We start from the raw sequence: 18,326 nt of genomic DNA, 5'->3' as shown, positions 1-18,326 counted from the left end.
ATAGTCATTATATAGTTGCATACCTGTTCTCATTTTTGAAGGTTTGAATTATGGACGGCACTGTAAATCGACTCAAGTTGGGCTGGACTCTCAGTCCAGCCTCTCTCATGGTCAAACCGTGGTTGATCACATGATCAACAAGTGTTTCCCTAATCTCATCAGAGATGGCTCTCCTTCCTTCTCTTCTCATCCTCTTCTTCCTCTTCCTCTCTGTCCATTGCTCAAAACAGGTAATCCGACCTTTGACGTATTTATAGGACTATACTACAGTAAAAGAGTGATTGGTTAGTGATCAGTTAAGCAATTAGTGTTTGCACATGTGAGGTGTGTGTGTGACTAGGGCTGTCGCGGTGAAGGAATTTCCCTTGCGGTAATTTTGAGTGGCTCAATAGCGCGATATGCGGTTTTACCGCCATTTATTTATTTATATTTATTTGTTGCTATATAAATACGTGTTATGATGTGGTCAGCATACACAAAAACAATGTAACCAATGTAACTGAAACTAAACAGCGTCTCTGCGCATTGAAAGACTGTCACTCAGCGCGCAGTTGTTATGCCAACGGTAGGGGTGGGCGATATAGCCTCAAAATTCTATCACGATATTTCAAGAATATTTGCGATAATGATATTTATGACGATATAGACATTTTTTTTTGTTATTGAAGCAAATTTTCTTATGTTTATCTCGCCTAAATGTTTGCTCAATCATTGCGTTTTTACAATGTGGTAATTTTGTTGTTAAGAGTTTACACAACACAAGGAAGCTTGATTTCAATCTTTGAATTAAATGTTAAATGTGTGTAGGTCTAACACCAGTATTCAGAAATACTACAGAAACATAATAAAGTAATCAAATGTAAAATAGCACATAGTCTTTTAGTTCTGTTTCCTGATTAAATTAAATACATAGGCTAATAATTCTCATTCATTACAATTAAAGCTATCTTTTGTTGTTTTGACGATAACATTAATGACAGACGCATATAGCCTATGGCTGCTGTCACTTTTACAGCTAGTGCACGGATCCATTGCTGTTTTCATTATACTGTCTGTCACACTGTCACATGCGTTTTATACATAACCGACTGTGTTTATGAGTATACTTACCAAGTCCGGAAGTTTTACACAATTTTGCGTTTTTTCCCCCATTAAAGCGAAAAAATAACTTTAGTTTCTCGCGAGCTGTAGGCTACTCTATGTATGCACGCAGTGCAACTCTCTCAGAGAGTGCGCGAGTAGCTTACTGGATACTTTAGAAACCGCTTGAATGTTTAAACTGATAAGAATTAAGAAGACTTGAAAATTATAAACTTTAGTTACGATGCACTGATGGCCCGATTGTGCAAGAGACCATTCAGTCATGTCCCGACTCCTAAACGCGCGCGAGAGAAGACGCGCGTCGGCAGCCCCGTTGAACACTCAAGCTGTTTGTGAAATTAGGCTTGTTTGAGACGAGCAAAATCTGCACAGAACCGATCACCGGTGATCAGCGCGCAATGCCTGCTGGTTAGAAATGTGTCCGAGTGCGGTCCGCCTTGCTCTGATGTCATGCTGACGTGTGTCAAAAAGCTCTCGCGAGCGCAAGGCGCATGTGTCGGATTCTGCAGTCGCGCGCAGTTGCTCTCCACGGACTGCGCTGATCAAAAGCATGATGGGAAACGACTTGCTGACGACACAGCTTAATGCTGATTGGTTTAAACAACCGTGATGTGTTGTTCTCTTTTAAAATGTTTGATTTTAAAACTCGGATACTCGTATATGTAGGCTACTCGGACAGTGCGATCTCTATGAGTTATGCAATGTCATTTTATTATTAAACACACACACACACAAACACATAGCCTATGTCTGTATTACAGAAAAAATGATTGATAAACACTTATTTGGAATGGAATTAAATGACAAGTACTTGTTATTGTCTTGTTCGTTATATTTATTTTCATATAAAGGCAACAGAAATTAAATTCCATCCAGTTTATTAGCAACACTGTGCACAAGCGTGAATCCCGTGAATCCAGCGATATCCATCATTGATCTCGCAGGGTCAGATCCACTGCGAGAAGCGAGAACTGTCTGGCTTGCCTGCGCTTTTTTCACTCCTCCTCTCACTGCAGCCGCCTACTCTCGACTACATTTCAGGCGAGGCAAGGCGCATCTCAAACAAGCCTATTGCTAAATCGTCATCGGAGGCTGACAGGCTGCTCTCGCGCTCAGGCAAGTGTTGTTGTTGTGCGTGCTAGGGAACGTAAATTCGTCATTACGTCATACGTCATTCGTCATACGTCATCGCGTCGCTATATCATTGATATCGCGATATGACACTTTTTCATCATTTAAAAATGTATACCGGTATTATCGTGGACGGTATGATATGGCACACCCCGGGCCAACGGACTGTCTTTGAGTGAGTCATTAAACCGTTCATTCAACAAAAACGTTCAAAAAAGCTGATTCCTTAAATGATAGATGTAATGAAACAAGGTGTTAATTATTTTTTAACTTTGAGCTCCACTTTTCAAGGCTCAGCTGGGCAGCAATGCTTCACTTTTGGGCAAAGCTGAAGCAATGCTTCACTTAATAGAGACCAATGGCATTGATTCATGCGTGACTCGCTACTTTCCCCCCACGGCTTTCCTCGTGCTCGACGCCATTCATGGTAAATACCCTTACACGTTAAAAGGATAATGGCCTACGACAAATATTTCGCTTTCCTTGGAAACGGCAACCTTTTCACGAATGTCCTTGACTTCAAAGACAGACGCAGGTAACCGCACGTGCTCAGTCAAACACATTCACTGTCTGTTTAGGCTTAGGTCCAAATCCACGAATCATCTGTACAAATCACCATGATAAACAGTCTTGTTATCATTATTAACTTATTTAACATTCAATACACATGGTACGAACTACGAAGGGTGGCCTTATGAAAAAAGAAAACGCGGTTCGCGGTTGCTGTGGTTACTTGCATTCCTCTGCGGTTGGCCTGTCAGTAGCGCGGTACTGCGATATTGCGGTTATCGCGACAGCCCTATGTGTGACCTTGTGAATAAGTGTAGCATTTTGATTGGTTGTGTTTGGAAAAGAAAAGCAAGTCACTTCCTGTTAGATTTTTGTGTTTTACGTAGAGAATTGTATGTAGTGTTTTGAAAAAAGTGTTTTATGCAATTGAAAACTGAGTCAAAGGCTGAGACATAGCTTATGGTTTTGGAGATTTGGTGTGTAGTATTGCATTTGAGTGTGAGGTTTCAAAAATCGTGTGACATAGATTTGGTGTGTAAGCAGTTGGAAAAAAAAACTGTAATGAAAATGGATTGTTTTAGTTACTTTTTAAAAGGCATGAGCCCTTTGATGTGTGCTGCCTAAACTTTCAAAATGAAATACATGAATAGAAAAAATGGTAAGGCAGCTGTTTTGAGCCACTGATACATTCTGTGTACACACAAGTATCTTAGGCTGTGGTGACTCACCCTGTTGACAGTGGGATAGTGACACAAATTATGTTGTGACAGAAAGAGAGGATATGCACCCCCTTCACCCCAATGAGACTGTCACAGTGACATCCAAAAACAAGCGGCCCTGACACTGCCATCTCTCATTTCCACTGTGCAGTATGTAGACTCGCTCAGCACTGGTGATGCTGAAATTTTTAGGTGATCCATATTCTTGAGTCTATATTCACATTCACGGAATGATTCTTCTCCCTGTTTATTTTCTGTTCATAGCTTCATTTACATATAATCATAGGCATATAGTGTCCAAAAAGTATTTGGACACTTAAGCCACACTTTAAAATTTTTGTTTTGAATTATCAGTATCATTTGTTTGTTCTTCCATTGATTGTCATGTTATTCTGGGCTCTTGTCTGGAGTTGCGTTAAAAGTAATTCCTTGTCAGGACATGTTCACGGATATATGCTCCGCGTAATTAAAATATGATGGAAATAGGACGACTTAACCGGGGTCTTGAATGAGAGGAAAGAACAGGCTAATGGCATGATCTGTGAATGGTCACATGTTAAAGGATGGAGTGGGGCCTCTTGACAGTGGGTTGGAAGAAGTGCATTAGGCCCAGTGAAGATGAAGGTGGTGAGGCTGGAATGAAGTCCTTTGCTAAGGCTCTCACTGCGACCATTGTCGCTAATTCAATCGTCAGTGTTCAGACTGTTCACACTCATTTTTGATGAAAGGGGCCGAAATGAATGGTTGGATCCTTTTCTTTGTGTGTGTGTGTGTGTGTGTGTGTGTTTCTTTTTGTTCAGAAATCCAACAAGGAACATGAGTAGGAGTATGAAGCTACAGCCATGTCATGATGGTGATGAGGACTTTTGATTTTTGCTCTTTTTAGTCAGGAACAAGAATAACATATATTTCTTTATTTTTTGTTTGTTTGTTTGTTTGTTTGTTTGTTTGTTTGTTTCTTTCTTGGCCACTTTTTGTTCTTTTTAGATTGTATTTGGATTTTCTTTACTTTTTTAACATTTTTAATCATTTCATCTTATATAAACCACATACTACATTTAGAATTTTGACTTTCTAAACATTAATGATCATATTTTAATATTTCACATTACATAACTTTGAATACAATACTTCCCTTTATTTAATTAATTAATTATTATTATTATTTAATTTGATATTTGTATTCGCTGAGAAGTTAATTTGATAATGTAATGTGTATTTTATGTTTTGAAAGGTTTTGTATTTTGACACATTTTAGATGTATATATTATATCTTCTGATTTTTGTCCTTTTCCACTTTCTTTTTTCCCTCCTTTTTTACCAGAGGCAGAGAAAAAAAATTGGTGCAGGCATGTAGGCGGTTAGATCGATAGTGCAGACAAACAAAAGTAGCTGACCTGATCTGAGGTCAACTGGTGGTAAATGAAAAGGTTTTGAAGCAAAAATGTATTACTGTTCTGAGGAATAAAACTGTAGACTATTTAAATTATTCAGTTTCTTTTAATTAACTTTCATAGTATAAACCTTAAAAATGTCACAGAATGAAGAAGAAATGTGTTCATATTTCTAATTGTTGTAATGGGAGGTTTTCATCAAGATCAGGATATTAGAGTTAAAAATAACTAAAAGAATAATACAAAATATGATACAAATACTGGTGTAAACATTGTGACATCACATTATTGACGTACTATATGATTGAATTGTGACGCACATATTCAAAGACATGATGTCTGATTAACGCTTGTGATCAATATTAATTTGCTTCTTTGTATTTGCATTTGAAACAAAGAGTTTGTGTTCAACATCATGGCTTTACTTTGTCGTATATACACTGACCAGATGAAAATCAATTCAGGTTATTCTCACAAGGGAAGATTCAAAACCAGTCTGTCACGTGGTAGCCTACGTTATAGCAACAACGTGCGAGAGTAATTAAAAATTTCAAGTCAAATTTTTACCCTAATTGAAAATCTGCGGCTTCATCTTGAGTGACTGGCCTTTTTGAACGTCTTGATTGTTAGCGACAGGGCTGACTGTAATTGCGGGTGCCAAGCAGTAAAGGACAGTTACACAATGCATGCTGTCTAAGACCTGACAATTATATTTTAATAATCATTTTCATAACGGTAGGCCATGAGTTGATTTATGACCATGGAAGGCACATGTGGATGTGCTTGTGGGGCTCATTTATTCTAATTGTTGAGGACAGGACAGTGTGGCATTTCTAATTGTGTGAAACACAGGTTAGTGAATGCTAAATTATTAATTTGAATATCTACGTTAGGTACGGAGAAAGAGAAAGGGCACCTGCTTTACCTCAAGCAATATTGTGCACACTCATAAACTTGAGCTCCATATGTTAGATTTGCTTTGGCTGTTTTCCATTAGTTTCTCTCAAAGCCTAGTGGGGATGTACAGTTCAGGACACTTTGTTAAGCTGGAGTGACAAGCCTTTTACATCTCTAAGGGTGTTATAATACAAGACTTGCAGATAGTTCTGATTATTTTGTGTGAAAGCACCCCTGGTTTTGTCCCCAGTCCGAGCAAGTGTGAATATGAATGACTATTAGCATGGCATGCAGTGGGTCGGTATGTTAGTGATCTTTGTCCAGTTTAACTGATTAAAATTAAGTACAGATTAAATGTACTTGAGTTTTTCAAGTGTGCTGCAACTCAACTTGAAAGTAGCAAGTTGGCTGGTTGGTAGTTCATTGAAGTGATTTAAGGAGGAATTATTTAAACCGAATCATCCAAACTAACAAACAGAACATTCTATTACAGCAAATTCAATGTTTATATGTGAATAAAAGCCTGAGAATTCTCATTTCTGGGTGAACTAACCCTTTAAGATATTATAGGAGACATATGAGACAGGCCATTTCTATAAATGTGAATAGGAGAAAATGTAATGATCAAAATGACGCTTTAGTCGATAGTCTTTCCACTGTCAAGTAAATAAGAGCTTTAATGGTATGTGTAGCTACATAGAAAATAATCTGCCAGAGGGTTTTGCCAAGATGGGCGCAGATGGAACTGTCAAACACATAATAGAGACTGTTGCATTTTGAATCAGGTGCTCAGTAAATCTAAAGACTGGTCTTTGCTTGCTTGCAATTTAGCATGAATGTTTTATCTAGAACAGCTTACAATACAACAATTTTATGTACAGTCCACCCCTGAGGCATATGGTGTAAAGTGCCTTTCTCAAGGGCACGGCTATGACAAGTATCTCAGTATCCCATATGTCACTTCTACCTGGGATTAAATCTATAACATTTATTCTAGCAGATTGCAGTCTTTACTTTTACTTTACTGTCTTAGTTTTATTTCAAACATTTGTGAATAAATTATCCCTCTCTTTATTCACTAATGTTCTCCCACATCATATTTTAGTCAGTGTAATGCCAAGTCAAAATTCCCCAGCTGCATTGCACTATGGGATGCCTGACGTGTTCATGTTCCCTAATCCGTATCTGCAGGTTCGAGCATGAAGATTAACGCAGCGGCCCCATAGTGCAGCACACACCCCGTGCCGTTGTCTTGGCAGCTGCGTTATCTTGGATGCTGCTTACCCTGAGGGAGTGATGAAGAGGATTATTTTGCTTTTTTTCCACTCCCAAATCCTCTCAACAAAGGGATTTCTTCTGTAATACATCCACCAAGCAGCAGAGGGAGAAGGCCCCTACTGAGTTCTTTTAGCAACACTGCCATGCTTGCCTCATTCGCGATAGGCCACATAATAATATAATTTAGATAATCTGTCCGTGTGGGGATGTTTTTCAAGCGACAAGCTGCATTAGCACGAGAAACCAGAAGGATTTAATCCTTATTAGATTTAGAAATTTAGAAAAGAATGACCATAAATGTTTTGGCTACAAAATGTTTTTATTTGTTTCTCTCACCATTAAAGTTCAGACTCTGATTCCATCCTTTAGAAAATCATAAAAAATCTTGTCTGGGTTATGTTCTAAAAAAGAGGCCTTGGCATTCATGATGAAAAGTATATTTAATGAAGAGGTTTTAAAAAGCAATTACATGTGGCAGCCTACTTAGCTTCTAGCCTGTTAATTGGGGGAGCTTGAGCCAGATCTATAATTTTATAACCTATAAACAGTCAAAGCAATAGATAACTGAAAATGTCAAGATTAAATGCTAGAAAGCATAACATTTGTACCCTATAATCACGATAATTGCGAAATCCCCTCTTTAGCTAGTCTTGTCGTTCCTTCCTGAGCTATGGTGAGATGAGTGAAAGAGTGTGCAGTGTTTCTGATTCCAAAGCTAAGTTTCTGTAGGCACCCTGTTTGCGGAGGAACTTACAAAATATCCTGAAAAGATCTCAAAAGACTGTCAGTGGTTTTGAAGCACTTAAAATACATTGATATCACTTTAGTACACAATATGATATTCAAGGCCCCTACAAATAGATTATAAAATGTGTGTGTGTGTGTGTGTGTGTGTGTGTGTGTGTGTGTGTGTGTGTGTGTGTGTGTGTGTGTGTGTGTGTGTGTGTGTGTACAAACCAGTACATTTTTAAGGTACTTTTGAACAAATGCTGCATTTTTTTAAATACAAAGATTTTTTTTTTCATTTAACTTCTTCTCACTAAATAAATCAATATTTGGTGTGCCTAGCTTCCTTCTAGCTACACTTGAACACTACATAATATCCAAAAGAACAGAATATATATAAAATAAAGACATATTTTAAATGATTAGAAATGAACAATAATTTGTATTAAGTATATATTAAGCTTTTAACCAAACAGGACAGCAAACTAAATTTTGTCTTGAAGCTTGGCGTCACAATTGCCTGCCGTCTATGCAAAGCCGTTGACTGCTTGTCTTAATCTTCATTATATCATGTTCTATTGAATATATTTATAGGCTATGCAGATGTCTATATAACACACTCAACAAATGAAGCAAATAAAGAAAAGGTTTGGATCTATTATAGTTTCTTTTGTTCTATTTGCTCTTTTCTTTTCTAATATATCTAATCATAGGATTCCGAATAAAATTCACAGGAACATCATGAGCATCAAAATCTCTGGAGCAGGTATCTCCAACATGAGCAGATTTCAGGGGAAAAGACTCAATGGAATAAACCGTGCCGATGGGAGAGATGATGTAAGCGTTTATGTAATCTGCATCTGCGAGATGCACATCACAGCGCCCCCCCGAGGCCATTGCTGCCTCTCAAAGGAATTATGAACAGGATGGATAGTGTGGCCATAACCAGAGAACAATTATAATGCAACCGCTCCGCTTGTGAGGTGTCTCGTTTAGTTTAGTCTAGCATTTCATTTTTCATTTTTTTTGTACAATACTGTATTTTTAAGGCAATATTAATGTTTTTCGGTTGTTTTTAGACTAGTCATTTAACAATAAAAGACTACACCTCTAAAATTTTAAATTAACTGCAGGACGTTGTAATATACCGATGCCAAATTAGATGCCAATATAATGTTATGGACATTTGTGGTACTCTGTGTTTTTTAATTTCTGAAATTCAGTTCAATTTTATGTGCTTTATTGGCACAAATTGGAAAATATTGGAAAAATGACGGTACATTTTAATTTCAAAATTTTTGTAGCTTAGTTTGGTGCATTAAAAGTAATATTAAGTTTAATAAAAATTGTGCAAGTAATTAAATAACTATTCCATTGTTTGTGGTTTCTGAAGCACATGGTCCAATCGCTAGGCTACCGCTTAAAGGCGGGGATTACAGTAGGGCCGTGGCACATGGTCCAATTAGAACATAGAGGGGTGTGGTTTCTTTCGCTCGATCATTCAGCACCTTGGACAGCAGCTCGCACTCGACTGCGGGAGATATTCAGGGTTCGGGTTGAGGGTCCTCTCCTCCTCTCCTCCCAAATAACTCAGAAGAAAGAAATAGAGAAGGGGATTTCACAGAAAACCTGTCAGGCCGTGAATTTCCTTTCTTTTCCCGGGAGTTTGTGATCTATTTTCGACGTTGGCTCGTTGCTATACGCTGCTTCTATGCAGCGTGTCTCTTCTGCGCCTGGGATCCCAAACCACAAACGCTCAGCGTGAGTTTTGGTGTGTACCGCTATTTAGTCTCGAAAAAAATAATAATAATAAATTCACCAAAGTCAATTGTACTTTGATACGTTTCTGGCATGGGTTCTGAGAATGTTGGCTAGTTGGATGCGATACCGTCCTGCCATGAAGTTTCTTGGTTGTTCTCCAGCCTGGTTCAGGCTTTAATGCGCACTGAACCTCTCTTCGCCTTTCCCCCCAATTCATCTATTTTATTTGTGATCATCAGCCTTGCTTTGGAAAATGAGGTTCTTCTGCAACTTTTTGTGCACATAAAATCCTGAAAGGAAGAAAAAACGAGGAGTCTGATTTCGTCTGAAGCCGCATCATCTCCTATGCCGTTTTAAGCGTCTCGACGGCACGTTTTTTGATTTTCCAAGAGAAACGTTGAAGTGTAAACACAAGGATAAAGATGAAGAAGTTCCGGAAGGTTTTAGACGGGTTGACCACTTCTTCGCCTGTGAATCCAGGTGGATCTCCCGCGTGTGGCAGTGCGGCTGGGACCCCCAGTGCGGCACCAACACCGCGCGACCTGGAGATCCAGGAAACGCTGATGTCCGAGCACTTCCAGATCTGTAAGGTGGGTGTCCCTCTAAATCGTCGCAAAGGATTTGTCTGTCACTGCAGTAGAGATGTGAAGCTAGTTTTGGCAAAGAGGCCAGCGCTAATCAATGCCGATGTCGGAAGAACTGTTGTTGATAAAGCCACAATAGAAATTGCAGTGCACCAGCAGCAGACACAATATACACTATAGTGCACAGACATAGTAAACCACAGAGTGTATACTAATGACACGGCCCTTAAAAGGATAGTTCACCCAAAAAAATGCAGTTGTCATTTTCTCAACCTCACAATTTGTATGTAGTTCTTTAGTGTAGCATAAAAGAAGATGTTTTGATAAATGCCTCATTGTTTTTGTTCATACAATAGACGTCATGGTAACCAAAATGATTTGGTTACCAACATTCTTCAAATCTTCTTTTATCTTCTTTTGTGTTCCTCAGACAGTATAAAGTTATACAGGTTGGGAACAACATGCTGATGAGTAAATTATGACAACATTTTCATTTTTGGACGAGCTGTCCCTTTCCCAGCACTTAAAGGGATAGTTCATCCAAAAATATTTTTTTTTGTCATCATTTACTTACTCTTAAGTTGTTCCAAACCTGTATGAGTTTCTTTCTTCTCTTGAACACAAAATAAGATATTTTAAAGAATGTTGGTAATCAAACAGTTGTCGGTAGCAATTGACTTCCATAGTAGGAAAAAAAAATACTATGGAAGTCAATGGGGCCCGTCAACTATTCTTCAAAACATCTTATTTTGTGCCCAACAGAAGAAATAAACTGAAGGTGAGTAAACGATGACAGAATTTTCATTTTTGGGTGAACTATCCCTTTAACAGTTGTCTCAGTTGTAAACAGCAGTTAACAGCTCAAAACAAACACGCCAGTTGTGAGATTCTCAAAATCTCTCAGTCCCCAAAAAACGGAGCCAGAGCCTTTGGACTCGTGGTGTTCACTTTTACACATTTCTGGCTCCCTCAAAATAACAATCTATCTATCGAGATGCTCAGGAGTGAGATGTTCAGAAGTGAGAAGATGTTCAGAAGTGAAGTCAAGTGATAGGAAGATCATTGATCAAGATCAATGAAGATCAATGACATAACCGAGGTGTCTTCGCTTACATTAAAAAGTGAGGGAGTCTGCCGTAGTCCCCGGGCTTAGGCTGTGGTTTTTCCTAAAGCTATTTTTAGATTTTTTAAGGGCCTAACGCAGCCGGTCGGGATGGAGGAAACTGACTGCAGCGATTAATTTCTGCCTCCACTTGAATCGGTTCGGTTCGAGCTCGAAATTTGGAGTAAATAATCTTTTGTAGAGCGATCGAGGATGGACGTGTCCTCCAACATAGCAAACTAGACAGCGGAAAATGGGTAAGGATAAACGAACGATAGTAGTACCGTTTGAATGGAAGTGCAGGAATGTATCACGTGCAGAAATTGCACTTTATAAAGCTGCTTGTGAAATATATTCCCACCGGAACACATATTCACTGCCGACGGGCACACGCCTTGTTCTCACCATGTACATAGTGATGGGACCGCGGTGTTGCTATGCTCTCCTCGGGGAATATACGGTGAGAGACTCAGGCTATAGAGATTCAACCTCCCCGAGTAGTTTTTCGTTTTCATCCCTTTAGTTGGTGCTTATATCCGATTCACAGAATGTATTGAAGCTTAACAGATTGGATAGATTAGAATTAATCACCAGCTAAATAAAATGAGGTAATCAATCAGATAGTGTCAGGAAGTATTTCCCCACAGAGGTAGAACATGGGTCATTACTACTTTATGCACTGTAGTTTTTTTCTTCCAACTTTTTAATATACACGTGTTGCAATCTAAGATTAAGTAGGCCTATTTCAATAATAATAGCTAAGTGTAAGAGTTTCAGAAACATGCTCTTGTGAAGCACATGCACGTAAACTGTAGGCATATCATGAATAAATTGATTTGAAAGAAAATGAACAAGATGGAAATAAAGTTAGCTATAGCTCAGAGAGGGATTGAGAGTTAGCTAACATGAAGGTGTAACAATACTTTTTAAGCATATTTTAAAATGTCTGCATAGGTCTTTTAGAAATAGTTAACATGTTCACATAGTTTGATGTTGAGTGTTTTGCTGCTGTATGAATGATGAGAAGTCAGTCAGATTTTCAGAATACTGAGTCTAACAGTTTGCACCATCCTAGAGTACACTTCATAAGGCCGTGTATCCACCAAAGCATTTTCAGCCAGCTGTAAATGCCAGTACTCTTCTGAAAATGCTTTGCCATGGGCACTTAAAAGTGCTTTTTCAGGGTATCAGTCTGGAATGGTTTAAATCTTTTCTCTTTAATAGGACCTTCTCAGTTAATATTGGTCAACTTTACTCCAAATCTGCTTCATTGATTTGTGGTGTTCCGCATGGTTCTATTCTTGGTCTAATTCTGTTTTCACTTTATATGTTACTTTTATGTTAGTTTTAGGTTCTATTTTTCAAAGGCATGGATAATTTACCCATTTTACCTGACGACACTCAGGTGTACCTACCTCTATGATAACAGTATAGGAGGTCAATTGAGTCATTACTAAACATTTTACATGATGATAAGTTATGGAATTTTTTTAAATGAAAGCAAAACTGAAATAATCTGGTTTGGGACCTCTGATTCCCAAAATCTTTCTAATATGGAAAATTTAGCTCCATTCTGCAAATCGGTGGTTAAGAATCTTGGGGTGCAGTTTGATGACTCTCTGAAATTTGATAAATAGATCAACTCTGTTGTTAAATCCTGTTTCTTTTATCTGAGATCAATAGCAAAGGTAAAACCGTTTCTGTCATCTTGTAACTTGGAGAAGATTATTCATGCTTTTCTGTAAATCTGCACTATTGTAATTCCTTTGTATGAGCCAATCACTGTTAAATGACACCTATTATGCCCCTTTTTACAGGATGTAAAATAAGTCTCGGATGTCCCCATAGTGTGTATGTGAAGTTTTAGCTCAAAATACCAGAGATATCATTTTTTATAGCATATTAAAATTGCCACTTTTTGAGGATGCCTTTAAATGCAAATGAGCTGCTGCTCACAGCCCCCTGTCAAGAAGAGGGCGGGACTTCAAGAGCTCATGCAACAAACACCAAGGATAATCGCATGCACTAAAATATCAGCGGTGCTCAGTTCGAACCGGAGTCGGACTACTATAATGCCTACAGAGCCAGAGAATATTAACTGCATGGCGATAGATACGGTATAGTTTAGTTTAATTATGGTTATAACCAGGGTTCGAATTACAAAGTGGCTTTCGGGGGAGCCCTATTTTCCGATCCTCCCTGACCCTGACTGACTTTAACGCTTTTGGTGCATGTTCGGGTATTTAAAACAATAGGTTTACAGTAAACCTATTGTTTACTTAGTAAACCGTTTACTTCAAAACACAAGCGTCAGTCAGTGTTGTCAGTGTTAGGGCAAACAGCTCTGTCCACGGTTCTGAATCAACCGCGCTTATGCCTACATCATGCAAATCATGCTAAAAACAGAATAACTCACATAACAATCATAAAAAAATACATCAATATTAAATAGGATTAGGGCCAATCCTCACAAACGCACAGATCAAGTAAGTAATTCCATGATTCTTACCTTAAATCAGAAGTGACCACAGAGGCCTGGTTTCTGGCGCCCAAGTCTCGCTATCCTCGGTGCTGGTGCTGTCACTAGCAGCAACTTTTAGCGGCGGTAACACCGGCAAGCTAGTTGTAGCTGGTGCGCTGTCATCACTCCTCTTCGTTTGTTTTGTAAATCCAAATTGACTGAGGTTTGGCTGCTTTCTTTTTGACATTCTTAATAGTATCCACAGAGCGTTCCAAAAAACGAATAAAGTATGCTTTGAACTTGAAGCTAAGCTAACATTCAAATACCAACTCAGTGAGAAGTTCAAGTGGTGACGTAAACGTAGTAATTTCAGTGCAGCGCTGCCACGCATGGATGGTCACAGCAGGAGACACAGCATTGCATTTATTAGTGGAGACAGATGTTCGGAAAAAGTAATGTAATGAGCGAATTAACACTGACACATTTTTAATATCATCATTTATTTTAGGAACCTTAATGTACAGAAAATCAAAATCTATATGCAACACAAAAAATGGACAGTGTTTTAGAGCTCCCCCTAAATGTCTCAAAGTAGGCTTTCAGGGGAGCCGAGCTCCCCTTAGCTCCCCCGTAATTCGAACACTGGTTATAACTTATGTTGTTACCTTGCTTTTATCCACTACAAGCCTGTTGTAGCAGACCCCATCTGAATGATGCCAACAACTTTATTGATGAGTTTTATGAAGTTTATTGTAGCCTACATCACACAAAAGATGAAGCGTCCGTTTTCACTTCAGAAAATCACTGTTAGAGCTGAATAAATCACAGTACAAGAAGTGCGCATTAAAGTTTTATCCATTCACTCTCTCTCTTCCTTGTACATACAACATACACAGCGAATTACACAAAAACACTTGTTACAACTAACAGTAAACAAATATATACAGACTTTATTCCTTTTCGGGGGTTGCTTAATAAACTAGTAAACTTTATATTTGTAAAACAACTCCTATGAATGAACTGTAATAAAGTGTGCACTCTCCCTTTCATTACTGCGTGACCATTATCGCTCTGGAGAATGTTAGCTGGATCACGAACAGTTGTACTGATCCATCCTTGACTAACAACTTTTTAGCAAAGCCTGTGTTTTGTATAGTCCCTTTGTATTGACCCTCGTTCACAAATCAGTCTGGTGTAAAAGGATTCACGCAAACAAACACATTTAGGTATGTGCGGGCGCATTCCCTAATAAAAAAACGAATCCACTGCGTCTTCACTCTGAGCCGGTTTTCCGGTTTTTTCCATGCATAATCAGGTGTTCAAAGCATTTTCTACTGGTTGAGAGAGGAATTACTGCAGTAAATTGACTTAGGATGGTCTATTTTACTGTCATTAATGAATATTGTAGAATAGAATAGCGCCCAGTATAGCCTAAAATTGTTATTTCTTAACGTTATAATAACGTTCTTATAACCAGGAAATAACGTTAATACAACGTTTATATAACAGGAGAATTGTACGTTCTAATGACGTTTGAATGATGTTCTTATAACCAAGCAAGAACGTTAATACAACGTTTATATAACGGGAGAATTGAACGTTCTTATAACGTTTTGAATAAAGTTCTTATAACCAAGAAATAACGTTAATACAACGTCTAAAAAACTGGACATTTTGAATGTCCCTGGAACATTCAGAAATAACGTTAACGTTTTTATAACTTAATGGGAACGTTATGAAAACCTTCTTATAACCTAAAATTGTTAGCTGGGGAAGAGGAGAGATTCGCGATTGCACTGAACACGTTTTAAGTGCAGGATTCTCTGAGCGAGCCCAGAGAAAATAGACCTATTTTAACAAGAGCAGCGTGTATCTGAGAGCGCGGCACATTATATTCCGCGCGCGAGCAGAGAGATTCGCGCTCGCGCATTATATTAATGTACTTTCGCGCTACAATAATGCGCTCAGCATCCATCGTCCATGTAACGTAACAGAGCACTGCTGTTTGTTTACCCTCACTCGTCGCTGCTTAGAAGTGCAACATTGTAAAGGGTCCGTCTGAAAGTGTCGCGACTCGCGCAGCGTAACGTTCGTTCCGAACGTTGTGTAATTAAATACACCGGTATGGCGGTTTCAAAATCAATATCGTGAGGAAAATATAAACCGGTTTTCGGTTTGAACCGGTTTACCGCCCAGCACTAGAATTTTGCATAATAGGTGCCCTTTAAATCGCTTACAATTAGTACAGAACGCATCTGTTAGGTGGCTCATAAGTGTTGGAATATCATTTACATCTTAGATTATCACCTTCGTTGGGCTCTTTTAAAAGAAAATTAAAATTTCACTTAATATTTAATTATGTATTCCACTCAGGTATTCCATTGTTTACACAATGCTGGATTTACACAGTCTGGCTATCATCAGACCAGGCTCAATCTTTTAAGATTGAACATTAGTCTGGGGAGTCTGCTAAAATTCCAGAAAGGAAAAGTGTCAACAAACGTGTTGGTTTGTAGCGTTGATCAGCGGTTTGCAGAAGCAGCAATGGCATCAAGCGATTTTTGCAGGTTGTGCAAAAATAAAACATGAAAGTGAGTGGTCACCATGTAAAATGTAAAAAAAAGCTGCTTGCCGTCGCTTCTCTATCGACACCGTGTTAAACCCGCCAATAGCGTGCCAGGTTTATAAGCCAGTTTGTGATTGGTCCCCGCAGATTTGAAACGGAAGCAGGATAGAAAAAGTTACAGGTTTCCAGCCTGAGCTGCAGGGAGAAATCAAATCGCCGGTAGATCGGGCTGGGTTTGCCCAGTCTAGGACTTACACTTAATCTTGGAAAATGTTGTAAATATGTAACAGTCCAACCTGTTAACATGTTTTTTGATTGTTGTAATTATAGTACACACCTTGAGGGGGCAACAAGGTGTAATACTCTCACGTATAAAACGGATGTAGAGAGTAGTAGTAGATTTGTAATGGAGGAGTAAGCATGGCTTATGACTCTAAAACAATCAAATGTCTTTGAGGAAACTTTGAGTTTGATGCTCAATAGGAAGTAAGCATTGTTTATTTTCTTAAATTGACTAAATGTTTACTGGTTGATGTATGTATAGTTATATTCCTTTATGAAAGGGTTTTAAAAGATAAAAAGATGCCATGAACGAGAAATATATATATATATATATATATTTTCTGCATGTCACAGACTTGTTAAGGTTGGTAATAAACACTTCCAGAGTACCTTAAACAACATATAGTTAGTGATTCCCACCCTTTAAAAACAGATTTATAGCTAATTCTTTTGTGAGATTAAGGAAGCAGTTATAATATCAGTAGCATTTGGCTCGACAGATTGACATAACACATTGGCTCTTGTTGTCTTTTTATATTTGTTTTTTGTAAAATGTAGGTTGCATGCATTGTTGGTTACTGTTTGTGTGGCATTTTATTACATGCATGATTGTACAGCACATTGGTCAACGTTCCGTTGTTTTAATTGTGCTGTATAAATAAATAAAACAAACAAACAAATTTGTTTTTGTCGGCTGTTGCTGTTGTCCCAGCAGGATGTTGTGGTGGGTCGTATTTGTCCCGCCCCTCCTCCACTTTGATTGGACGGCTGGGTAAAAAGTGAGCGTGATGCATTTGACCCAAAGTTGAACATTCTTCTCTAGGCGGGGGAAACAACGGCACTCAGCATGAAATAGTCAGCGCCTCGTCATGCTGCTGCCGTTGAAAAAAAACGCAGCGCTCCCATTGAAAACAATTGTAACGTCTGAAATTTCTTTTCTTTTTTTAGATAACACACATTGAACAGAAGTCGAATTAAAATGTTCATGATACGACCCCTTTAATGAAAATTAATCAGGCCTATACAAGCAGACATAAGCAATGGTGAATTGTACGAGTAATTATTCTATAGACAAGTATATGCCTCATGGACTGTCAAAGGGGTTGGGTTCTTTGGGATGTTGACAGAGACAGTGCTCTGGAGACTCAGATCTGAAATAGACTGCCGAACACCCTCTCATGTGATCAAGAACACACTGTGACACCCATTTCTGGTTATGATCACTCAACTGAATTATGAGCTTTGACAACAACTCCCGTCACGGGCTGTCATGTTTCATGTGTGGTAGAATGTAGATCACTCACTCACTCACTCACTCACTCACTCACTCACTCACTCACTCACTCACTCACTCACTCTCTGTTCTGTGTATTCCAGGATGGCTCTGGCATGCACACACTAATAATAGGGTCAAAGGCATTGAGCAAAAATAGAAAAAAAATGTAAATGTGTATGTAACATCATAATGGAAGGTAAGAAAACAAACAGCAGGGAACTTGTTTTTTAAGCCAATCAGCAGTCATTTTCGCACTTGCAAATGACAAAACACAAGGTAGATACTGTGGTATGAATCTGTTAGTGCTCTGCCAACAGTATCGTCCTCTCCTTCAGTGCTGTGAGACTGCAGTGGCAGCGCTGCTTGTGCTCGCTCTGTCTGCATGTATCCTCATCTCTCAACAGGAAAGCTGTGCTCACTCGACCAAAGAGAAACAAGTATCAATTGTATTGTAGTCTCTATTTTGTAGATTGATTTTTTTTCGTCATCAACGCTGTTTATGCAGCAGAGCGAATTTTCTATCCTAGGAATGTGCTAA

The 18,326-nt window shown here is 38.6% G+C and overlaps 1 protein-coding gene across 10 annotated transcripts in view; it reads left to right on the top strand.

Moving 5' to 3' along the window:
* The first annotated feature begins 9,247 nt into the window (after positions 1-9,247).
* Positions 9,248-18,326, top strand: part of stxbp5l (syntaxin binding protein 5L) — a 196,220-nt gene continuing 187,141 nt past the window's right edge. For 9 of the 10 annotated variants that reach the window (XM_077216035.1, XM_077216033.1, XM_077216026.1 and 6 more), the window contains exon 1: positions 9,280-10,107. In XM_077216035.1, the coding sequence (XP_077072150.1) occupies positions 9,940-10,107 (168 nt within the window). In that variant the 5' untranslated portion in view covers positions 9,280-9,939. Of the gene's footprint in view, positions 10,108-18,326 lie in introns of all 10 variants that reach the window. The other variant, XM_077216031.1, reaches the window with a different exon arrangement.

This window comes from Siphateles boraxobius, unplaced genomic scaffold (genome assembly GCF_051911475.1).
Source record: "Siphateles boraxobius isolate OS27281-9 unplaced genomic scaffold, OSU_SipBor_1 7, whole genome shotgun sequence".
NCBI lineage: Eukaryota > Metazoa > Chordata > Actinopteri > Cypriniformes > Leuciscidae > Siphateles > Siphateles boraxobius.
The sequence above is the reverse complement of the archived record's forward strand: the minus strand, read 5'-3'. Positions and strand labels throughout refer to the sequence as shown.